The 27,669-nt window shown below is 27.7% G+C and overlaps 3 protein-coding genes across 3 annotated transcripts; 1 reads left to right on the top strand and 2 right to left on the bottom strand.

The window, feature by feature from the left end:
• Positions 1–8,808: 8,808 nt before the first annotated feature.
• LOC128954309 (sulfotransferase 1B1-like) lies at positions 8,809–9,758 on the bottom strand. The gene has a single exon (XM_054299888.1). The coding sequence runs from the start codon at positions 9,700–9,702 to the stop codon at positions 8,809–8,811; it is 894 nt and encodes a 297-aa protein (XP_054155863.1). The 5' UTR covers positions 9,703–9,758.
• Positions 9,759–12,429: 2,671 nt separating this feature from the next.
• On the top strand, positions 12,430–15,064 carry LOC128954308 (organic cation transporter protein-like). The gene is made up of 4 exons (XM_054299887.1): positions 12,430–12,589; positions 12,647–12,973; positions 13,806–14,348; positions 14,852–15,064. The coding sequence occupies exons 1-4, from the start codon at positions 12,455–12,457 to the stop codon at positions 15,062–15,064; spliced, it is 1,218 nt and encodes a 405-aa protein (XP_054155862.1). The 5' UTR covers positions 12,430–12,454.
• Positions 15,065–16,874: 1,810 nt separating this feature from the next.
• Positions 16,875–18,706, bottom strand: LOC128954243 (post-transcriptional regulator MKT1L-like). Its single transcript, XM_054299819.1, has 3 exons — positions 17,885–18,706; positions 17,279–17,674; positions 16,875–17,208 (listed from the first exon to the last, which is right to left on the bottom strand). The coding sequence occupies exons 1-3, from the start codon at positions 18,696–18,698 to the stop codon at positions 16,949–16,951; spliced, it is 1,470 nt and encodes a 489-aa protein (XP_054155794.1). The 5' UTR covers positions 18,699–18,706; the 3' UTR covers positions 16,875–16,948.
• Between the last annotated feature and the right edge of the window lie 8,963 nt (positions 18,707–27,669).

Below are 27,669 nucleotides of genomic sequence, written 5' to 3'. Positions count from 1 at the left end.
CCATCAATGGACCGACTAGACCAGCTAGACTTTCCATCATACGACCGGCCTGTATATATGGACCGCACCTGTCCGACCACATTTCAACTATCCATACGTCCGCAACAAACATAATACTACCGGTAATCAGTGTATAGACAATCAGGTCGGCATACAAATAGCCTAATTGGGGCAATCGTGGTATTAGTGCTATAGTTAGGCCCAACAATAGCAACATAACAGCCAATACTAACTGTTTGTTTATTAGGCGACATAATATGTTGACTATATTGTGTAGAGAAAAAAATTTATGTTAATTTAATTAAATTTTTGTAAAAAAAATAATATTTCAATATTTATAAAAATATAAATAAATAATTTTATCATAATAAAATATGTATTTATTTGTCAAAATTGCATACATAAAAATGATAATGCCCCAATTGATTTACTAGTAGAAAGTACATTGGATAGACCAGCTAGATCAGTTTGATAGATTGATGCCAAATCAACCAAGGTAATATCAAATATTCTAGTTATTAATTGCTGCAATTATATAGAAAAATTATTAACTATTATTTTATAACTATTTTTTTAAGAAAAATTTATTGAATAAAATAAATAAATAAATAATTTAAATTTTTAAAATATTAATTAAAAATAATAAATAAATAAAATAATTAACTTTATAATATTTTATATATTGAATTAGTATTAGATTTATATTAAATTTATTTCTAAAAAATATTTTTAACTTATAATTAAATATAATTTATATTTATAACAACAAATTGTTTTGATAAAATATTAAATTTTATAAAAATAAAATAAAAATTAATACTTAATATAAAAACTTACACTAATAAATATACAAATGTATAGAAATATTGACAATAAATATTTATATTTGAATATTGATATCATAGTTATCTAAACAAAAATTATTATTATTATATATATATAATATTTTTAATAAAAAAATATTATATAATTAACAATGTTTATTTTAATTGTACTTTTATTTTATAAAAAACAATAGTTAAACGTGTAATATTATGTATATAAATTATTTTGTAAATTATTTGACTTGCCTTAAATGATATAGCAATATTTTTATTTGCATTTTTTATTTGTTATTTATTTTATACATATATATATATATATATGTATTAGAGATTATATAATATAATTTTTTTTATATAAAAAAATAAGTAATAAACTTATTGTTAAATTCAATATTGAAACTTGAAATAAATAATTTAATACAAAGGTTATACTTATATTTATAAACAAACATAAAAATTGCTTTAAATAAAAGCTAATAAGTAAATACTTAGAATAATAAAAACTATTTTTTTTAAAAAAATGTTTTGAATTTTGAGTAAATTTTAAAAAATTATTTTATTTTTTAATCAAATATTTAATTGCAATTAGTGCAATTTACAATTACTCAAAAAATACACTATCTATTATTTAAAAAATAATAATAAATAGGCTACATAATTTATTATCAATAATTATAGTTTAATATAGTTTAAATTTATAAATCAAAAATTGTATCAGGGTCATAGTTATTAGTGATGCCGATATGAATCCCAAATTCAGATAAACAAATACCATTGGATTGTCCTGTAGATAGCGGCCGGTTAGCTGAGTTAGTATAGTGTTTAGCAAACTGTACGCTACAATAATTAGGGCACCTATAGTGTCGGTTACGGGTACTATACGTTCGAGTAGTGTATACAGACTGGGAAACAATGGCCCGAAGCCGGCACCGAACAGTACACAGGAGGCATACAAACAAGCAGTTAGTTGTAATTGATTGACAAATACTAGCAGTAGTATCGACAGAAACATTAGCCCCAAACTAGTAAACAATATTAGACTGGGACTGACATACCTGATAAACACTATACAAGATAGTTGACTAACGGCCTGTCCTATTGACATTGAGGTAATCATAAATGCCGACTGGGATTGACTAATCGTATGGTTGGTTAGGCCAACTGATTGGGCAAATGTAGGAAAATAAGTAATTTGTTGTATTTCTAGCGATAGTGTTTCGGCAAACAGGGCTATCGCCAGAAATATTAGACAACATTTTTGACGGTTTGGGGCCAAATCTGATCGTATCTGTTCGGGCAAACCGTTACAATATAAACGCATTTTTTCCAATTTTGTTAGTCTGATAGTAATATTTAGATTATTATTATTAGTTGAATTGATATTATCTGGGTGACTAATTGATCTAGGTACATAAGGTTTCCATAAAAATACCATGCCCATTATTAAACCGCATACTACGTTCATCAAACCAATTATCAGATAGGGTATGTCCAATATAGTGTGACCAACATCATCATCATCATCATGATTTTTAACCATACTACCCAAATACGGTTGTACCATCAATGGTCCGACAATCGACCCTAGACTGGCCATCATACGACCGGCCTGTATAAACGGGCCGCACCTATCCGACCACATTTCAACTATCCATACGTCCTCAACAAACAATATACTACCGGAAACCAGATTGTAGACAATCAGGTCGGCATACAAATAGCCTAATCGGGGCAATCGTGGTATCAGTGTTACCCCAATGCCTATTATTAGCAACATAACAGTGTAGACGAGCTGTTTGTTTATTAGCCGACATAATAGGTTGACTGAATGAGTGATGAAAAAAAAATAAAATAAAATAATACAATTAAATTTTTAAAAAATTATAAAATATAATATTTTAACAATAATACTAATTAATAGTTAATTAATTAATTCAATTAAAACTATCTAATAAATCATACATAAAAATGATAATATGCCAGTAGATGTACATACGGTTAGTACATTGGATAGACCAGCTAGATCAGTTTGATAGATTGATGCCAAATCTAGCAAGGTAATGCCAATTATTCTAGTTATTAATTGCTATAAAAAAATATTTTTWAAATATATWTTAGCTAATTTATTAATTAATTAAATTTTTAAAAAATAATATAAAAAGTTTTAAMTTAGTTTTTTTTATATATTAATAAAATATGTGAGTTTATTTTAATATAAAAATGTATATTAAAATAATTAAATAAATAAACAAACAAATTAAAAGTTTAAAACTTACACTGATAAATATACAAATATATAAAAATATTAATAATAAATATTTATATTTTATTAATAATTTCATTTTGTCTAAGCAATAAAATAAAATACTKTTTTATATTTATTATTAAATTTTYATATTAAAGTMTATTATTTATTATTTATTATTTGATTTTTACTTTTGAAATGATATTGAAATAATTATTTTTGCYTTTAAATATTAGTTGGCTTATTTTTTTGTTAACAATAATATATATTAATTTTTAGAAACTTTTAATTTAATAGTTATCATAGATTGTATAACAGTTTTTATTTTAGTTAATTTATCTATATATTGAATATATATATTGTGTCGCTATGCGCCACTACATGTCAACAATGGCGCCCACAGGTGCGCAATGCGCTTAACAGCACCTGTAGCTGATATACAGCACTCAGTATGCGCTGAGACTAGTATGCGAACAGTCGTATAATTTGAATAATAAAAATCGTTTTTTGCTAAACACGTGTTTTTTCGATAATTACTTTACCGCCGATTCCCCGATATTTGAGTTGACCACCGCTCGCTATGCTATAGTCATCTCAATTGGCGCAGTCGCCGAGATCGAATTTACGCTAAAATTCACCGATTTTATAACCCGTTTTAAACGCTTTTACGACTAATCGTTTGAATGAAAAATTCAACGGTTTATTAGACGCCTTTATTTTAACGACTTTTTTTTAACCGACATTTGCGACGATTTCAAGAGCTTATTAAGAAGCGAAAAGACCGAAGAAGGTACCGATATGTCTCTCCGATCCGGTAATACTTATAGGGCAACCCTGCCGCCCACCGACGCCGAAGATATTACCGAAGATATTCCCGAAGATAATGCAGAAGCCATAACGACATTAGCCGATGATATCGAAGCGATAACTCAAGGTATATCCGCCGACATGGATCTCAATGAGTTGGCCGAACGAATGGCCACATTGACTACCGCTGCCCGCGCCGCTGCGGCAGCCCGCGAACAAGCAATTCAAGATGGACGCGACGCCAGACGGTTGGTGAATGCGAATACAACTGCGAAGAATCGTTTAGAAATTACCGAAAAACGTGTCGATAAGCAACAATATGCGCCACATTTCGCTAAGACATCTTCGAAAATGTGTGAATCTTTTAATGGCGATAAATCGATAGTACCGATAGACGAATGGATCGACGGATTCAATTCGTTAGTTTACGATTATACAGATAGTGAGAAACTTACGTCGTTGGCTAAACACGTAACCGGCGAGGCATACAGTTGGTACTGCCGCGAGGTCGCCCGTAAACGACCAGACATCACGTGGGACGCGTGTAGAACAAAGATGATCGCCCGTTTCGGTCGTATGGTAGGCCACGGGATTGTAGAAGCATCTGACCGTCGACTCCGAGGAAACGAAAGCGTATTGTCATATTATACGGATATGCGTCGACTTCTGGATGAAGCCGAAGCTACGGACAAACAAGCAGTCGGGCTACTCACGAAGGGTATGCCCAACTGGTACAAACCACATCTGGCTGCCCAGAAGCCGAAGACTCCCGAAGATTGGTTTGGGATCGCCGTAGCGATTGAAGAAACACGAAAAAGACTTCGATATCCCGGAGTCCATGCGATGGAAGACAGCGTCGAAAAGGGAAACAGATTCGATTGGAAGAACAAACGAAACGGTGGAGACAAACCTAATCTTCCGTGTCCTCGATGTAAGCGATTTGGAGCCACCGAATACCACTGAATGCGCCTCTGCCACCGTCCAGACACTAGACAACCGTCTACTCCTCGACCCGTATCTGGAACTGCTTCAACACCGGCTGTTAACGCTATAGTAGTTAATGACAATCGATATTACGGTGTGTGGATAAACGATAAACAGGTGAATGCGTTTATGGACCACGGCTCGGAATTGACGGTCCTTTCAAAGAAAATTTCCGATAATTTGCGATTACGGCCCGACGGTAGAGGTATTAAAGTGAAAACGGTGGCCGGTTTCAAGACAACACTCGGTGAGGTCCGTGTCGACATCACTCTTGACGGTCGAACGGAAAGAGTGTCTATGCAAGTGATGGACGACATCTCGTATGATGCTATCGTTGGCATCGATATCGCCGATATGGAGACGAAAGTGCGATTAAAAGATCAACGAAAGGTCGACAGTTATGCTATCAAAGTCATTAAAGAAGTATCGATGGCTTTGATGACCGTAGTTGGTGCTGTTGAAGAACCGACGGATCCGTTGCTCAATGATTACGATGTTTTTGCTCGACACGACAAGGATGTCGGTCGCGTTTGGAACGTTAAACACGTCATACGATTGAAAGCCGATGCCGTTCCTATAGTTCAACGCCATTTCCGAGTATCTGCCGAACGGGAAAAGCTGATGAGAAAGGAGACAGACGGTCTGTTAGCCAAAGGGCTCATCCGACCATCGCGTTCTCCCTGGGCATCACCACTATTCCTGATTGGTAAAAAAGACGGTAGCTATCGAAGTGTAATTGATTATCGAAAAGTCAACGCTCAAACCGTCAGTGAACGCACACCACTACCGATAATACGTGATTTGATCGACAAATTGTCCGGATCAACGGTATTCACCACCTTAGATGTAGCGCACGGCTACTGGCAAATACCGATTGCCGAAGAATCAATGGAAGTGACCGCCTTTGTGACCCCGTACGGCCAATTCGAATGGACAGTTCTCGCGATGGGACTTACCAACGCATGTTCGGTGTTTCAACGAGAGATACGTAAAATACTTAACGAATTGGTCGGCAATGGTGTCGAGTGTTATCTGGACGACATTCTAGTCCACTCCCGCGATAAGGAAAGTCATCGCCATCTGCTCCGAAAAGTCTTCGAAAGATTAGTCAACGAAGGAATTCGAATCGTCGAGAAAAATGTCGATTTTTTGCCGAATCTGTCGAATTCCTGGGACACCTAGTTTCCGCTGCTAGTGTGCAGCCGTCGCCTAAGAAAGTAAAGGCTGTCCGTGAGTTCCCTACACCGAAGTCAACGAAACAAATACAAGAATTCGTAGGACTCGTGAATTTTTATCGTCAGTTTGTCGAAGGTTTCTCTAAGATAGCCAAACCACTCACCGATTTGACCAGAAAAGACGTTCCGTTTGGTTGGACTGACCTACAGCAACGCGCCTTTGATGGGCTTAAAGATGCGCTTTGCGCTGCACCGGTACTCCGTATATATGATCCGAAGTTATCGATGATTCTACAGACGGACGGTTCAACTGTTGGTTTAGGAGCCGTACTATCACAGCGTGAAACCGATGGTACTGTAAAACCGATAGCGTATTGGTCACATAAGTTGAATGACGCCGAAACCCGATACTCTTCCGCCGAATTGGAATGCCTGGCCGTTGTCCGATCGGTCGAACATTTCAACATATATTTAGATGGCGTTCATTTCGATATATATTCCGATTGCGCGGCCTTAAAGTGGCTGTTTGGTGTGGCCAACCCATCGAGCCGTTTGTTCCGGTGGTCAGTACGACTGGGCGTATATAACTATAACGTTCATCATCGACCGGGCAAAGAAAATCTGGCCGCTGACGCGTTCTCCCGAAATCCCATAGTGATGACCATCGAATTGGACCGATTCGCCGCTAAACAACACGAGATAAAAGCGTATAATATTCGTAAACCGAAAATAATCGATGGTCTCGTAAACGTTACCTATCGTGGTGTCACCAAACTGGTCGTCCCCTCCTCGATGGTTAACGATGTCTTAATCGAGTTTCACGATGGTTTAAATCATCCGGGAATCGCTAAAACCTTGAAAGCGATATCGTCTAAACATTGGTGGCCGACGATAGGTTCCGATGTCGCCGCGTATGTCCGCAGTTGTCACCCGTGCCAGTTGGTTAAGCCGCCAAACGAGACAACACACGGTACTAGTCGTCCTATACCGACACCCGACAAACCGAATCAGCTCTGGTAGTTAGACACGATCGTAATCGGTTCCGCTGCCAGAAATACCGCCGCTCAGTATATAATCGTTTTGGTCGATAACCATTCGCGATATACTTGGGCTGCGGCTGTTAAACGCAATTCGACCGAAGCAGCCATTAATCTAATAAGTCGACTGTTCGATAGCGTTGGTCGACCGAAGGCAATATTAAGCGATAATGGTTCGTCATTTACGGCCAAACGTTTTCGTAATTATCTACACGAACGTGGGGTTCGGCACCTCCTCACGCCTCCCTATCATCCGCAAGGAAACGGTATGGTCGAAAAAACCAACGATGCGATCGCTAAGGGTATGCGGATGGCGTTAATCGATCGGCCGACTGTCCGTTGGTCAACAGTATTGGCCGATGTATTGATCGCATATAACGATCAAATTCATGGTATAACGGGATACCCGCCGAGATATCTACATTTTGGAATCGTTGCCGATGGACACGCCGTCCCGATAGTTGGACTAGAAGAAGCCCGAAGACTAGGTACCGAACGGTCGAGACGTTCTCAAGATCTACGAAAAGAAAGACACGATGAAAGACATAAACAATCGGATCTACGCGTTAATGATATCGTTAAGTACCGTTTACCCGACAATCACCCGTCGCGTAATAAATTGACGCCTTATTACGTCGGCCCGTGCCGTATATCTGACCAAATCGGACCCGAAACCTACCGTATAGACCAACTAGACGTGAAAGACGGGACAATCGTTAAAACTTTGGTATCGCATTCGTCGAACTTATTACTGTATAACTTACGAAAAGATTGCGTATACATCGATAAACCCGACGGTAACATCCAAAACAAGACACGTGAACCGATAGCCGTCCCTAATATTGACATTATTCGCGTGATTCGAGATAACGGAAAATACAAGGAAAACGACAACAATTTCACGAAAACACCGATGTCTACCACTGCCGATGAGTTTGGATATATCCCGTATCGCCGGTCCTGTCCGGTGGCGAGTGTGTCGCTATGCGCCACTACATGTCAACAATGGCGCCCACAGGTGCGCAATGCGCTTAACAGCACCTGTAGCTGATATACAGCACTCAGTATGCGCTGAGACTAGTATGCGAACAGTCGTATAATTTGAATAATAAAAATCGTTTTTTGCTAAACACGTGTTTTTTCGATAATTACTTTACCGCCGATTCCCCGATATTTGAGTTGACCACCGCTCGCTATGCTATAGTCGACTCAATATATATATATATATATTGTAATTTAAATACAWTGTATATTATATTTTATCAATAATATTGTAGAAATTATYATTTAGTATTTAATAATATTTWAATAATRATAATMATAATATTTTTTAATAATAATAATATTWTAATAATAATAATAATTTTAATAATAATAATAWTTTAATAATAATAATAATTTAAATAATAATAATAATATTTTAATAATAATAATAATATTTAAATAATAATAATAATATTTTAATAATAATAATATTTTAATAATAATAATATTTTTAAATAAATATCTATTTTATTTTATTTGGATAAATAATACACACACACACACACACACACACACACACACACACATAAAATTAATATTTTATATAATAAAACAATAGAATAGATAATACTTTATTTTAATTAATAGATTTTTTTTTAAATACAAATATAATAAATAAAATTTTTTTTAACTTAAATACTGTATTAAAAAATATTTTATTTAAAAAAAACTATTCAATAGTGTCTAATCATCTACATTGACATCATCTCCTGTTCCCATAGATACTGGAGTCCACCTGTATTAACCCATTCCTTACGCATTGTCTCAACAATATTCAGACAATCATCGGGAGTCATACATTTAGTTTTGTCGACACTGGATCCCAAACTCAGTCGCCACTGATCGCCCGCTGTCTGGCCATACAGTTTGGACATCTCGGCCATCGACGACAATCGTTCAATACGATCGAGTAGTGTCTCCTCTTTCACAGCACCGGTACTATTATCTGTGACCAGTCTATCGAGTCTATCGACCGATTGTTGGCCACCGAGAAAGCGGGCAATCAATCGGATGGCATCTCTTGGCCGACGTTTCATTTCTTCATAGACCAGTACCTGAACATTATTGGCGGCCGACGACGACTCCCTGAGCGACCAATAGTCGGCTAAATGTTGCCAATGATTGCCCATAACCTGCTGAGGACTTAGGCGATTGGCCAGCAACCAATAGGTACGGTAGTCTAGCCGTACTTCAGGACAGTGATAACAATTTAGCCGATATTCCGATAGTGAAACATCCAGTGGATTGCGCACTAGTAGCAAATACCGGGCCCGCCGGCCGATAGGTAACAGTTGGCGTTTGAGGTGTGTCTTAAAATAACGTATATTATTAGTAGTGACGGGACTGRTATCGGCACTACTACTACTACTACTACTACTACTACTACTATTGTTAGCCAATAGCAGCTTAGGTATCATATCSAKTGCCTGCCGGCCCCTAGTTTCCAGAGTATAATCTTCAACACGTATCGGATCCGTTAGTCTACCATCGGTTAGTATCAACTGTACAATATAGGTAACCCAATGGCTACCTGACCGGGGATACGACACCAGTATACGATCATCGTCCCGGTGCTGGTAAGTCATGGCAAACTCCAGTTCCCGTTGATATTCCCTATTGATTGGTTCAAATATTTTGTCAATTTTATGCAAACTACTAAACGATAATCTTTTTATAAATATTATTATAAATAAATAGTATATTTGTTTGAATAAATTTATTAAATTTTTAATAAAATTTATTAAAAACATTATTATTATTATTTTTTAATCAAACAAACAAACAAATGACTTATAAAAAATATTAAATAGTTTTAATATTATTTATTTATTTTTTGTTTGTTTAACTACTAATATATTTTAATAATTTTTTTATAATCTTAAAAAATATGTGATTTTTTCAATTAGTAATTTGCGTTGTATTTAATGTTATTTTATTTTGTAAATGTATTATAGATTAGTCATCACTTTTACTAATAATTAAATATTATTATTTTTTTAAATAATATCTTTTAAATAATTTTATTACAGTGTATACATATATAATAATAAAATATATTTTTATTAAAATTAATAATAATAGTTATTATTATTAAATAGTTAAATTTTATATTTTTAATAATTAATAATTAATATATATTTAATAATTAATATATTTTTAATAATTAATATATTTTTAATAATTAATATATTTTTAATACTTAATATATTTTTAATATTTCAATACTGTAATTTAACAAAAAATTATTTATAAAATATCTGTAAATTTATATACAGTATGTGTATATAAATAATTATTGTCACCAAAAATAAAATTAAAAAAAATGTTTCCAATTATTTAATATTTATTTTTATCACACATTATAAATATATAACTACTGTACAAAAATTTTGTTATTGATTTAGATAACATGTTTTGCACATTAATTATATATATATATATTTAATTTATATATTATATACATATATAAATTAAATAAATAAAAAAAACTTGATTTATATGATAAGGTCAGCAACCAGTGATGTTTTTTTTATTATCAATTTTTAATTAAATTATTTTTATCACTGCTATAAATAATTGCTAATATGTACAGAAAATTTTGTTGTTTTCAACAAATAAAAAAAACTACAAAATTTTTGTTATAATATTTATATATACAGTATATATATATATAGATAAACACTAGTTATTTATACAGTAGTTATATTTAATCAATATTTAAAATCAATGTTATATGAGTGCACTGTATATGTAATAATAATAATAATAATAATAATAATTTACTGGTAAAATAACCAGTAAATTATATCTATAATTATTGATTACTACAGTATATACTATAGTATGATTTTATTATTATTATTATTATTATTATTATTATTAATACTAATATTATAATTGACTACTATGTGTATTTATAGCTTTTTTATATATAGTAAAATATTTTTGACAAAAAAAACAACTAGCTAATCAAAAAAATTAAATTAAATTATTAATAATATTATAAATTTATTTAATAACTTTTTTTTATAAAAAAAACAATTAGTATATATATATATATATATATATATATATATATATATATAAGTATATAATTTAAATTTTGTGTTTTAATTAGATTTAATTATTATTATTATTATTATTATATAAATTTTATTTCTAGTAAACTAGAAATATACTTCAATAATACTTTAATAATAATACTAATAATTATTTTAATTTTGTTTTTCAACAAAAATTTTTGTTTTTWWAAATTTTAATYATGAGTGTTAAACATGTATCCGATATTATTGGACCGTTTGGTCGATTTCAATTTAACATTGCTGCATTTTATTTTGCATTATATACATTATCACCATTTAATAATTTAGGTATTACCTTTCATGCGCCTAAAATTGACTACCGGTGCCTTAATTATACAAACAATAATATTAATAACAGTATTTATAATAATAATAATAATTTTGTTAATAATTATAATAACAATAATACAACATTTATTGCTAATAATAATAATAATAAGGTATTGTAATAAATTAAATTTATTATTATTTTTTTTATTGAAAACTTATTTTTAGTTTTTAGTTTTATAATTTTTGTTTTGTATCTAAACTTATTATAATATTATATGATTTTTTATTAAAAAAAATTATAAAATGTTATATTTCTATTTTTAAAAAATCTGTAATATAAAAACATTTTTAAATTTAAATTATTATTTTATATATTTAATCAAAATCTATATATATATATATATAAATACTGTATATTTACATTAGTATTTAATTAAATTTATTATTTAATTAATTAATTTTTAAACAACTAATATACCATTATTTATTTTTTTATTAAAAATATATTACCAGGCTAATAATAATAATAATACAATTGACAAGTTAATAGATGCGTGCGCTAATCCTAACAATTGTCAACATTGGCAATATGACACTGGTGATTTTGGTAAAACAATTATATCAAATGTAATTATATAAAAATATTTATATAATTTTTATTAAAAAAAATAATTTTTAATAATTTTTTGTAATTGTTTATAAACACAATATTTATACAATTTATATAAACATTATTAACATTATTATTATAATATATCTATAATAATAATAATAATAGTAGCTAGCTAATTTTTTTAAACTACAAAAATAATATATATATATAYATATACACATAAAAACAATCTAATAGTTTAATCTAGTATGCGATCGGTCATGGCTTGGATCACTGTCCCAATCGGCCTATCAGTTTGGCTATGTAGTCAATGGCCTGGTACTCGGCTACCTGTCCGATCGGTTCGGTAGACGCCCAGTACTCATACTGGCCATGACAGTGGAAATCCTTGGCGGACTATCCCTAATATTTTCCCCRACAATCGGCCAGTATATTGTCAGTCGATTTATTATAGGTCTGGGCGATAGTGGACGCGGTGTTTGCCTGTATCTGATGCTATTGGAAACGGTATGTACAGTGTATGGTTAGATTTATAATTAATTTTTAATATATATATATATATAGGTTGGCACAAAATATCGTAGCGATGTAGTTATGTCGACAAGTTTCGGTTGGATTCTAGGCTATATAGCTCTACCCGGTTGCGCTTATCTATTGAAAAACTACCAGTACCTACAGGCCATACCTACCCTATTGGCTGCTGTCTACATGTYCGGGTGGTTATGGTCGATAYCTGAATCGCCCAGGTGGCTACTATCGAAAAACCAATTTGATCGGGCTCAGTTAGTACTGGCTGGTGCAGCCAAATTAAATGGCCGACCAATTGATCAGCAAATTATCTATGATAAACTAAATGAGCTGCAACAAATTGATACTACTACTACTACCAAGGTAACTCAAAAAATTAATATTTTAGTACTATATTCAAATTATTACTTATTAAAAATAATAAAATTTAAATTTTATTAAAAAATACTTTTTTAATTAATTATAGATTAATTTATAATCTATGTATATTAATCTGATAACAATCACATTATAAACTATAAATAATAGTTTTCAATCAATAGCTTAACTATTAATTAACTTATTTATAATTAATATAATTAATTAACTATCWATCTAATTATAAATWACAGTTTTTAATGTTTGCCAAAAAAATAATTATTATTATTAACATTTAAATATTACAAGTACTGTATAACTGTATTATAATTATGATTTAATGATATACAACAAMAAACAAAATTTTGCAATCTATATTTTTTAAATTGAATATTTTTATTTTAAAAATAATAATTAAAATATTTATAAAAAAATGTGTGGCTTATGTGCAATGATCCTATAATTAAAAACATTTATTTTCATATAAATAATTGCAATGTAGCTATATATTTAATAGATACAGTTTATAATATATATTATAATAAACTATTTTAAAAAAATATAATACATTAAAATTATATATAAAATATAAAAAGTTTTCGCAAAATTATTACTATAACTATTAAAATATTATTTTTTAGAAAAATATACTTGATAAAATTTATATATTATWATTATTATTATATAAATTATTTTCAGAAAAATATACTTGATAAAGTTTATATATTATTATTATTATTATTATATAAATTATTTTCAGAAAAATATACTTGATAAAGTTTATATATTATTATTATTATTATTATTATTATTATATAAATTATTTTAATTAAAACAGGATCAACAAATAGGACAGTCATCATCATCATCAACAACAACAAAACAACAACAACATGGTACAATACTTGACCTGCTAACCGTACCAGTGTTGCGCACCTATACCCTGATATTTTGGTTTACATTTATGGTCAATGCATTTATCTATCAYGGCCTGGCCCTGAATGTCCAGCAAATTGGCGGCAATTTCTATTGGAATTTTGCAGCTGCCGGTGCTGTCGAAATACCATCAATACTGTTGAATATTGTTGGCCTGAAACTAGTCGGACGCAAATGGTTTACCGTCGGTACTATGCTCGGTGCCGGGCTATCCTATTTGGTTATTGTTATGTCGATGATGATGGACACCGGTAGTAGTAGTAACCATCAAACTATTAGACTACTGGCCTCAATGATTGGCAAACTATTGATATTTAGTTCATTCAATGCCGTATATATACATTCAGGGGAAATATTTCCGACAGTCCTACGCCATACGGGTATCGGTAGCTGTAGTATAGCTGCCCGATTAGGGTCAATACTGGCACCGTATGTCAAAGAGATGGTATATATATATTGATATATTAGAAATAATTGTTTTAAAAATAATTGATTTATTTACTTTTTTTATAAAAAWAAATRTTCAACAACAAAAATATTAGCATGCTAAATTATACCCCTGTAGTATATATATATATATAAATTATAATTAAGTCACCCACMACCCCCCCCCCTMAAAAAATACTATRATAATATAGACAATTTAAATTTTAAGCATGCTTATTATTTTGTTAAAATTTAAAAATTAATATATACTTTTATATATAATATATTTGTTTTAAAAAAATATCTAAAGTTGATTGAACTAAATTAATTTATTAATGTTATTATATATATATWTATATATATATATATACAGAGGTATAATTTAGCATGCTAATATTTTTTGTTGTTGATTTTTTTTTGTAAAAAAAGTAAATAAATCATTTTTTTAGATAAAATAATATTTATATATATATAACAATAATATATATTATATATTTATATTATATTTATATTTATATATAGAGTGAACATTATAATTTTGGTGTATCAATGTCAGTGTTTGCCGTACTGGCACTGGCAGCCACTGGCCTAACCYTGATGTTACCCGAAACTAAAGGCCAGGACATACCCGATCGGTTAGAGGATGTGACCGAGTTGAGCAATTTGAGCACCGGTAGTAATATTGATGGTCAACAATCAATCATTATCATTAGAGACTACTACTACTACTACTAAAGCATAAAAAATAATATAAAATTAGTATAGTTTATTAAAGGACAGGTAGTTTTAAGAGATAGTCACACACACACACAAACAAAAATTTATTTGATTTTTATAATAAATAAACAAAATTAATTAATTATTATTTTTATAAAAAATATATACTGTATTATATATATTAATAACATTTTTTAGCTAAATATTTTAAAAAAAAACTTGTATTTTTTAATTAAATTTTTATTAATATTTTTTAAAAATAACATTATTTTATATAAAATTTATTATTTTAGTTAAATGTAAATCATAATCTACATGTATATTAAAYTATTATATTTTTTTATAAATATTTAAATATAATCAATTTAAACAGTTTATAATTAACATATTATAAYATTTTATATAATTAAAAAATAATACTAATAGTTGTTTTTATTGTATTTATTGAAAAATAAAAATAAAATATAAACATTTCAAATAATTAATTACTATTATTTTATTTTTTAAAAAAAATCAAATTAAATCTTTATATTTTTTTCAACAAAAAAAATTTATTATTTATAATTACAGTGATTTATAAGGCACTTATACCCAGAACCACTAACACCCACACCCACACCCAACACACACACACATAAAAAACAGACAGTTAGACAGACATATTAGACACCCATAAACGGCTGCCACATTAGGCCAGCATCGCCACCGTACTCGGCCTGACCCTGGGATTTGCCGGCCATTTTGTTGCCAAACAGGTCRCCATCGCCGGCAATATCCCAGGCAGTAGTACCCGAACTTTTCGTACCCAATTTGATTGCGAAATAGTTTTTCAGGTCCTGARCACCGGCACCGTAATGGCCACGCGGCTTAGGTCGCCGATGATGATGATGACGGTGAGGACGATAGTAGGGTTCATCATCATTAGCATTATCATCGGCAATATAGGAGTTACGGGTTGGTCGGCGCGGGTGACGCTGATGGGGYGGTTCGTCCATCGGTTTCATTGGACGATAAACGGGTCGATAGCGCGGTATTGGCCGCTGTCTATAATCAYTGTTATCGTCGCCATCGTATTGRCCATTKGCCGTATAGGTTATACATAGTATGGCCAGTAGTAGTAGTAGTAGGGATAGTCGTATTGATAACATTGTTATAATTATATTATTATATTATAACTATATTTAAAAAAAAATAATTTTAAAAATTTTATAATATAATAAAACAATTATAATTCAATAATAATTACTAATAATCTATTACCGTTATAAATTTCTAGATAATAATAATATTTTTAATTATTATTATTTTAGTTGTAAATGTATTTATTTTTTATTTTATTTTTAATTACATTATTTATATTATTATTACAACTATTACTTACAATATGGTAGGCATGTATCTAATCAATGATATATTATTATTATTAGTCCATAAGTTTTAATTAAAATGATTATTTAATTACAATTACATTACAAACATAAAAAACAAATTTTACACAAATTATAACTAATAATACTGTTATAATAGCATAATATATATAAAAATTCACAAAAAAAAACTTTAAATAATAATAATTATCTAATTTTTTTATTAATATAAAAAATATACAGTATTTAATAGCAACAAATAAATCAAACAAACAAACATACAAATCATAGTAATTAAAATTTATATTAAATATTAGTTTTTATTATTATTATAATATAATTAAAAAAAATATACAGATATTTAATAAACACATAAATTATTATTAATATTAATATTTGATATTATTATTATTAAAAATATAATAATAACTACTGTAATATACATTATTATTATATTAGATAAGATATTTTTTTCTATAAAAAAAAATTCAACATTATTTTTTGGGATGGGGGCGGCAGGAAGGGAGGGGCTATACTAATCCAAAAAATTAAACTTAAATCCCGTTTCGCCACCCAATTCACCGCCAAAATCCATTGCATTGTCCAGCGATGCTCCCTTATCCGACTGTCCTTTAGTTTCACTTTTAAATTTACCCCGGGCACCTCCCTTAACCAGAAACTGTAGACCATAATTGGCTATACCATCTTGTGATGGTGGACCACTATCATCATCACCTCCCGGTTCGCAACTACCATCCGACTGGTGGTACTGCTTATGATGTCTGCTAAATGGATCTGTTAGTGGCGATGATTAAAATTAAAATTGTTTTTGTAATTAAATATATATATATATATATATGAATACCTAGCAAATAGTTTTCGGGAGTCACCACCAGTGGCAACCTATTTTGCGTACTAACATCATAGACATGTCGACTGGGATCATGTTTAACGGGATCGTGATTATCCCGTTTACTTGGATCATCCAGATTGTTATCGTGTTTACTGTTGGGATCGGGTATATCGTGATGTTTACTCGGATCGGGATTATCGGGACTACTGGGATCGTGTCGTTTTGGTGGTGGACTGTCGGGTACCTCGTAGACAGGATCGGGAACACCCCAACGTTCATCCGGTTTGAGACCCGGCTCGTCTAGTGGAGGCCGTTGAGGTGGTGTTGGTGGTGGCGGTGGCGGCGGCTCCGTTGGCGGTGGTGGTGGAGGTGTAGGTGGAGGTGTAGTTGGAAATAGATTTGATAGATCTGATGATAGGTTTAAATGAGAAATCATTGTTCATTTTTTTGTGGATACATTATAAACATTATATAACACCCACTCCTCCCGTCCCAACACATATAATATCAAATATTCACCCCATAGATTCAGAGAACTACATAACCCCTACTCACCCCACCCCCACCCCACACCATAAGCATACATAAGCATACATAAGCATACATAAGCATACATACCGGGCATCAGTTCAAGTTCGGCAGCTGCATCGCCAGCCCACTGACCGGCACCTTTCGATCGGGAGTTGTGTTTACCGATCCATGTGTCGGCAAACAGTTCGTTATCAATTTTGCCTCTAAATTTCCCTGAGCCGGACAGTGCAAACTTATAGTTTTCTGGCGGGTGCTCACAATACATACCATCATCGCCATCGCCATTATAATCTGGATGCCTGGGTGACAGCCAACTGGGTGGTGGTGGTAGTGGTCGGGGTCGTCGATAACGGTAGTAGTGGCGGGCTTCCTCACTAATATGATGATTACTACCACCAATACCATTAGCAAAGTGATGCCTGAGCTCACCATCACCACCACCAAAGTGATGCCTGGGCTCACCATCACCACCACCACCACCAAAGTGATGCCTGGGCTCACTACCACCACCACCAAAGTGATGCCTGGGCTCACCACCACCATGATTGGGTCTGCCAGCAAAATTATCAATACCACCCAAACCACCTAAATGTCTGTATCGATCACCACTATCAAAGTAATGCCTGTGCCTACCAAATCCACTTCCATCATCACCACCACCACCACCTAAACGCATGTGTCGACGAAGATGATGCCGGTGCCCGCCTGGCCCTACAATATAATGGTAGTGCTCGTGTCGATGATGATGATAATGGTGCTGATGATTATGTAGACCAAGCGATTGGTGTTCCGGTTCATCAAATCCTTGTTGTTGTTGTTGATGATGATACCAGGCCTCAGTGATACCAGTGCTTATAACTAGTATTGGTAATATCACTAGACCAATTAGAAATTGGTTCATACTGTATTTTTTATATTAATATATATATATATATATTAATATATTAACTAAATTAACTTGATAATATTATTTATTTTATTTTTCATATGTATATTTTTAATATTATTATTATTATTATTATTATTATTATTATTTATATGTATATATAATAAATACAAAATGGTGTGTGTAAAAAACAAATAAAATTAATTAATTAATTTTTTTAGTATTAGTAAATAATTTTTATTTTAAAAAATTTAATTACAATTAGGTATGTAAATAAATAACATAAAAATTTTTTTGGCTTAATTAGTGTAATAAAATTAAGTTTAATTCTATATATATATATATATATATATATATATATATATATATATATATATATATATTAATAAATTATAATCTAATGTTTTAATTAGAATTTTTAAATAAATATTTTTTTTGTGTTTTTTAAAACTTTAATTTAGTTATATTATTATATATTTTTTATAAATATTACTATATATTTATTTAAAAATTATTTGACTATTATTTAATTTATTAAAAAACAATGTAAAGTTATTATAATTATTGCTATTATAAGTTATATGAAATAAGTATAATTATTTATTTATTTTTAAAAACAAATTTAACTATAAGTAACTAACTATCAAATACAATTATAAGACTATAATATAATAAAAAATATAAAGTATTAATAATATGTATTAATAATATAAATTAATATTATAAATTATATGCTGAATCATAAACAAAAGCAAATTCAATAAAACAATTATAAATATTAATAATATTGAATAATAAAAATGTTTGAATAAACTAGTTATTATTATTATTTTAATTATAATTATTATTGTTGTTATTATAATTATTGTTGTTATTATAATTATTATTATTATCAATTCAATTTAATTTAATTGATCATGGATCAATTAAGATATACAACTATACAAAAATTGTTAATATCTAGTATGATATATGTTAGCTGGCTTATAATAGTATGTATGTTTATTTATGTATATATAAGTAGATTTTATTGTTATTATTATTAAATATATATTTTTTTTAAATTTAAATAGCAAACAGCCGATTCAATGTTTGGTGTATTACTACCCGATTTGGCACATATTTATCGGACGGACATTCCCTATGTGTCCAACATTATGTCAATAGCCAACACTGTTAGCCTATTGAGCATTATATGTAAGTAAAAATAAAGTATTAATTAATTAAATTTTTAAAAATAATAATTCAATAAATTTATAATAATAAATAAATAAATAAATTTAATAATAATTAACAAAATAATCACTAAACATAATAATAATTAAAATAATAAAAATATTTAATCATTATTAATAGGTATTATACTAAATAAATTATTTTAGCAAACAATTGATTTACGCACTGATACTTATGATGCGCGGCCTAACAATCGGACTGTTGGCTAGTTTGCCATCATTGGCCAGTTTTGCCATAGACTACATAATCTATACCGTACTGCAAACTGGTCACAATATTATGATTGTTATCTGGATCATTGATATCTGGGAGGCTAACTGTCCGCCCTATGTACACATATATTATATTACCAGCTATTTGGCAAATATTGTCGCCCCACTAGTAGCCCAACAATATCTATCAAATATTAATTGGCAAACTATCAATGATGATAATAATAATAATAATAATCAAAATATAAGCGTATCATTGAAAATACATATACCGTATATAATATTTGGATCAATTACTATAGCCATGGGTATATTTATATTAATTATTGGTATTATTAAACCATACCATGGTAGACAATTGATTATTATAAATGCCGAAAATAATAATAATAATAATAATAAATAATAATACTAATAATAATAATAATAATAATAATACTAATACTAATACTAATACTAATACTAATACTAATACTAATACTAATACTAATAATAATAATAATAATAATAATACTAATAATAATAATACTACTAATAATAATAATACTAATAATAATAATACTACTAATAATAATAATACTAATAATAATAATAATAATAACAATAATAATAAATTAAGCGTGCTCAAATTATATTTAACAAATTTATCTAGACAATTGCAAACTGAATTAATACCAACTAGATCAATTTTCATAGTAAACATATTATTCCTATTGCTACAGTTTCTGATAACTATACAATATTCAACATTTCAATCATACTATCCGACATTTATACAAAACTATGGCCAGATAGTTGACCAGCATACCAGTGCACTGATGACCACTGTATACAATATTGGTCAAATAATAAGTCTATTGATATGTATTTTCCTAGGTAAATACATACAATTGGATTGGTGTCTATTAGCACTGTCAACCTTATCAGTAGTTACCTGTATATTGGTATGGATAACCAATCGGACCATCTATCTATGGACAGTTAGCCTATTGTTTGGCATTGGCTACGGTTCGGTCACTTCAGATCTATACGGTCTATGGGAACAGATGACACCGGTTACCGATTTTCTTGGTCTACTTGTCCTCGTAGTGACCGTACTGAGCGGTATAGTATCCGCACAGGTAGTCGGTCAAACTGTCCAAACCGATCCCCGGGTGTTAATCTATCTAATGTTGGCATTAAGTATAGTAATCATTATATTGGTTATTGTGGTTATGTTATTAAACGGTAGATTCAAATATTTTACTAAAAAATAATAATAATATTAATAATTAACAGAAACTAAATACAACTATAATATAAAATATTTAATTTTATTATTTATTTATTATTTTTTTTTTGATAAATTATAGTCAATAAATTTTAATTAGAATTTTTAAATAAATATTTTTTTGTGGTTTTTTTGTGAAACTTTAATTATTTAAATAGTTTTTTTAATACAAAAATAATCTAACTATTCCTATATATATTTAGTTAAAAATTATTTAATTTATAAAAAATATATAATTATTATTATTATTATTATAAATTATATGAAATAAATGTTAGTATAATTATTTTTTTTTAATAAATTTAACTACTGTATAAGTAATTGGCTATCAAATACTCTAATATAATAAAAATATATATATATATATAAAATACTAATAATATTTAATATAAATTAATATTATAAATTATAAGCTGAGTCATATATAGAAAAAATACAGTAATTATTTATAAAAACAAATTCAACAAAACAATTATTTTAAAAAAAAAATATTATAAATATTACAATAATTAATAGAAATATTTGATAAACTAGGTATTATTATTATTATTATTATCAATTAAATACAATTCAATTTAATTGATCATGGATGAATTAAGATATACAACTATACAAAAATTGCTAATATCTAGTATGATATATGTTAGCTGGCTTACAATAGTATGTATGCTTGTTTATATATATATATATATAATACTGTATATATAACTAGATTTTTTGTTATTATTATTTAATAATATTTATTTTTTAATATATATATATATATATTTGTTTAACAATTTTTTTTAAAAATTTAAATAGCAAACAGCCGATTCAATGTTTGGTGTATTACTACCCGATTTGGCACATATTTATCGGACGGACATTTCCTATGTGTCCAACATTATGTCAATGGCCACCACTGCTAGCCTATTGAGCATTATATGTAAGTAAAAATTTAAATAAAAGTATTAATTAATTAAATTTATAGTTAAAATAATCAATAAATTTAATAATAATTAAAAAATAAATAAATAAATTTAATAATAATTAAAAAATAAATAAATAAATTGATAATAATTAATTTGAGTATTTATTAGTATAATACATATATTAATTAAAAAAATTGTATTATTATTATTATAAGTTATTTATTTTTGTTAACGATAATAATTAAAAATAATTAAATATTTTATAATTATATTTAATTTTATTTTACAACAACAACAACAATAATAATAATAGGTATTATACTAACAAATTATTTCAACAAACAATTGATTTACGCACTGATACTTATGATGCGCGGCCTAACAATAGGACTGTTGGCTAGTTTGCCATCACTGACCAGTTTTGCCATAGACTACATAATCTATACCGTACTGCAAACTGGTCACAGTATTATGATTGTTATCTGGATCATTGATATCTGGGAAGCTAACTGTCCACCCTATGTACAGATATTATACGTTGCCAACTATTTGGCCAATATTGTCGGTCCACTAGTTGCCCAACTGTATCTATCGGATATCAATTGGCAAACTGTACATGGTGATAATAATAATCAAAATCAAAATATAAACGTAAAATTGAAAACACATATACCGTATATAATAATTGGATCAATTAGTATAGCAATGGGTATATTCATATTAATTATTGGTATTATTAAACCATATAATTGTAGACAATTGACAATAATAAATGCTGAAAATAATACTAATAATAATACTAATAATAATGATAATAATAATAATAGTAATACTAATAATAATACTAATAATAATACTAATAGTAATAATACTAATAATAATAATACTAATAGTAATAATAATAATAATAATACTAATAATAATAATAATAATAAATTAAGCATGCTGAAATTATATTTTAAAAATCTATCTAGACAATTGCAAAATGAATTAATACCAACTAGATCAATTTTCATAGTAAACATATTATTCCTATTGCTACAGTTTTTGATAACTATACAATATGCAACATTTCAAGCATACTATCCGACATTTATACAAAACTATGGTCCAGTAGTTATGAATGGCCAGGTAGTTGACCAACATACCAGTGCATTGATGACCACTTTGTATAACATTGGTCAAATATTTAGTTTATTGATATGTATTTTATTAGGCAAATACATACACTTAGATTGGAGTCTATTAGCACTGTTAGTCATATCAATAGTTACCTGTATATTGGTATGGCTGGCCAATCAAACCGTCTATCTGTGGACAGGTAGCCTATTGTTTGGCATTGGCTACGGTTCGGTCACTTCAAATCTATACGGTCTATGGGAACAGTTAACACCGGTTACCGATTTTCTTGGTCTACTGGTCATCGTAGTCAGCGTACTGAGCGGTATAGTATCGGCACAGGTAGTCGGTCAAACTGTTCAAACCGATCCCCTGGTGTTTATCTATCTAATGTTTGGACTGTCTATAATAATATGTATATTGGTTATTGTGGTTATGTTATTAAATGGTAGATTCAAATATTTTACTAAAAATAATAATAATAATAATAATTAGCAGAAACTAAATATAATACTAATAATAAGTTTTATAAGTTTCAAGTTTCGGTTTCAAGAGGTTTTTCAAAATTTAATTATTTAAATAGTTTAAAAAAAAAATTATAAATATTACTTTATGTTTATTTAAAAATTATTTAATACTATTATTTAATCTATAATAAATGTAAAGTTTTATTATTTATTATTATTATTATTATAAATTATATGAAATAAATGTTAGTATATATTCTTTTTAAAAAATAAATAAATTTAACTTTAAGTAATTAACTATCAAATACAATTACACGATTGTAATATACTAAAAAAATATATATATAATAATAATTATAATAACAATATATAATATAAGTTTATTATAAATTATATGCTGAATCATATAATATATATAAAAACAAATATTATTCATAAAAACAAATTCAACAAAACAATTATTATAATAATAATGTTAATAATAAGTAATAAAAATATAATATTAATAACAAACAAATTAATTATTTGATAAACTAGCTATTATTATTATTATTATTATCAATTGAATATAATTCAATTAATTTATTAATCATGGATCAATTAAGATATACAACTATACAAAAATTGCTAATATCTAGTATGATATATGTTAGCTGGCTTACAATAGTATGTATGTTTGTATATATCAATATATATCGATATATATATATATATATATAAAATATATTAATTAATATATGAGTAGATTTTTTGTTTGTTATTATTATTTAATAATATTTATTTTTAAAAAAAAAAATATTTATTTAATAATTTTTTTTTTTGAAAAAAAACTAGCAAACAGCCGAATCAATGTTTGGTGTATTACTACCCGATTTGGTACATATTTATCGGACGGACATTCCCTATGTGTCCAACATTATGTCAATAGCCAACACTGCTAGCCTATTGAGCATTATATGTAAGTAAAAAAGTATTGATTAATTAATTTTTTTTTAAAAAAATCTATAAATTTAATAATAATTAAAAAATAAATCAATAAATTTAATAATAATATTTAAAAAAAATAAATAAATAAATTTAATATTAATTAAAAAATAAATTAATTAATTAATAACAATCAATTAATAAATTAAATAATAATTAAAATAAATTGATAATAATTAATTAGAGTATTTAGTAGTATAATACATATATATATATATTTATATAATTGTATTATTATTTTTATTAGTTATAATATTTTTTATCATTATTTTTAATTTTATTTTTCAACAACAACAACAACAACAACAACAAAATAATAGGTATTATACTAACAAATTATTTTAACAAACAATTGATTTACGCACTGATACTTATGATGCGCGGCCTAACAATCGGACTGTTTGCTAGTTTGCCATCACTGGCCTGTTTTGCCATAGACTACATAATCTATAATATACTACAAATTGGTCATAATATTATGATTGTTATCTGGATCATTGATATCTGGGAAGCTAACTGTCCACCCTATGTACACATATATTATATTATCAGCTATTTATCAAATATTATCGCCCCACTAGTAGCCCAACTATATCTATCGGATATTAATTGGCAAACTGTCCATGGTGATAATAATAATAATAATAATCAAAATATAGTATCATTGAAAACACATATACCTTATATAATATTTGGATCAATTAGTATAGCCATGGGTTTATTTATATTAATTATTGGTATTATTAAACCATACCATGGTAGACAATTGATTATTATAAATGCCGAAAATAATAATAATAATAATAATAATAATAATAATAATACTAATAATAATACTAATAATAATACTAATAATAATACTAATAATAATACTAATAATAATAATAATAATAATAATAATAATAATAATAATAATAATAATAATAATACTTATAATAATACTAATAATAATAATAATACTAATAATAATAATAATAATAATAATAATAATAATAATAATAATAATAATAATAATAATAATAATAATAATAATAATAATAATAATAATAATAATACTAATAATAATAATACTAATAATAATAATAATAATAATAAATTAAGCATGCTAAAATTATATTTTAAAAATCTATCTAGACAATTACAAAATGAATTAATACCAACTAGATCAATTTTCATAGTAAACATATTATTCATATTGCTACAGTTTCTTATAACTATACAATATACAACATTTCAAGCATACTATCCGACATTTATACAAAACTATGGTCCAGTAGTAGTTGGACAGGTAGTTGACCAACATACCAGTGCATTGATGACCACTGTGTACAATATTGGTCAAATAATAAGTTTATTGATATGTATTTTCTTAGGTAAATACATAAACTTAGATTGGAGTCTATTGGCACTGTTAGCCATATCAATTGTTACCTGTATACTAGTATGGTTAGCCAATCAAACCATCTATCTGTGGACAGGTAGCCTATTGTTTGGCATTGGCTACGGTTCGGTCACTTCAAATCTGTACGGTCTATGGGAACAGTTAACACCGGTTACCGATTTTCTAGGTCTACTGGTCCTCGTAGTCAGCGTACTGAGCGGTATAGTATCGGCACAGGTAGTCGGTCAGACTGTCCAAACTGATCCCCGGGTATTAATCTATCTAATGTTGGCACTAAGTATAGTAATAATTATATTGGTTATTGTGGTTATGTTATTAAATGGTAGATTCAAATATTTTACTAAAAAATAATGATAATAGTTAAAGAAAACTAAATACAACTATAATAGAAAATATTTAATTTTTTTATTACTATAATTAGTATTTTTTTTTGTTATTTATAATTATAATTAATTAAATATTTTTGAATTAAAACTAATTATTATTATTAATATTGTATTTATTATCTAAAATATAATTAACAACAAACAAACAAAAAGTTAACATGTTTAAATTTTTATTTGAACACACACATTTAAGCATTGAAATAAAAAATAAATATGTTTGAAAGTTAATTAAATTTTTTTTAAAATAATAATTGTACTTGTTAAAATACTATTACATAATAGACTTTACACAAAAAAAATATCAATCAAATAATTGTTATTTATATCTAGATTAGGGAACGTGTGTATAAAAAAAATATTATTTAAAGATTATTTAAATATCAACTTTTTTTAGTTATTATACTTATTAATTAATAACAAATAAAACATAATAATAAATTTTTTTTTGAAATATTTTATTTAGCTATATAATGTACTTATAATTGATTAGATAGTTGTAATAATTATATATATTTATTTCAACTAATTAATTATTATAACTGTATTAAACTGGATTAAAATTGTATTATTATTTTTTTACTGATTAATTTCCAATTAAAAATTAATTTATTAAAGATAAAATACATAATATTAAATTTTATTAGTTTACAAAAAAAGTTAATAAATAATATAAATTTATTATTATTAATTTCTATGGTTTACTATTGCATTAATTCTATGTTTAATATATATATATATATATATATATATATATATATATATACAGTATTATATAATATACTTATATTTAAAAAAAAATTTAGATATTTTTTTTAATTTATATAAATAATAATAATAATAATAATAATGGGGGAAAAATCTAAACATTCAAAAATTTATAATTTGGTGCTAACATCTATGCTAATTATTAGTATGTTTTTTATAGTAAGTTTTTTTTTATTAAAAATAAAATTTATTTATTTATTAAAAAATATTTAATCTTAAATAAATAAAAATAAT

Source organism: Oppia nitens, unplaced genomic scaffold (assembly GCF_028296485.1).
Source record: "Oppia nitens isolate AA-2021 unplaced genomic scaffold, nextdenovo-longstitch-racon4-pilon3 scaffold26_pilon_pilon_pilon, whole genome shotgun sequence".
Lineage (NCBI taxonomy): Eukaryota > Metazoa > Arthropoda > Arachnida > Sarcoptiformes > Oppiidae > Oppia > Oppia nitens.
Note: the sequence above shows the minus strand (reverse complement) of the source record. Positions and strands in the feature narration are given on the sequence as shown.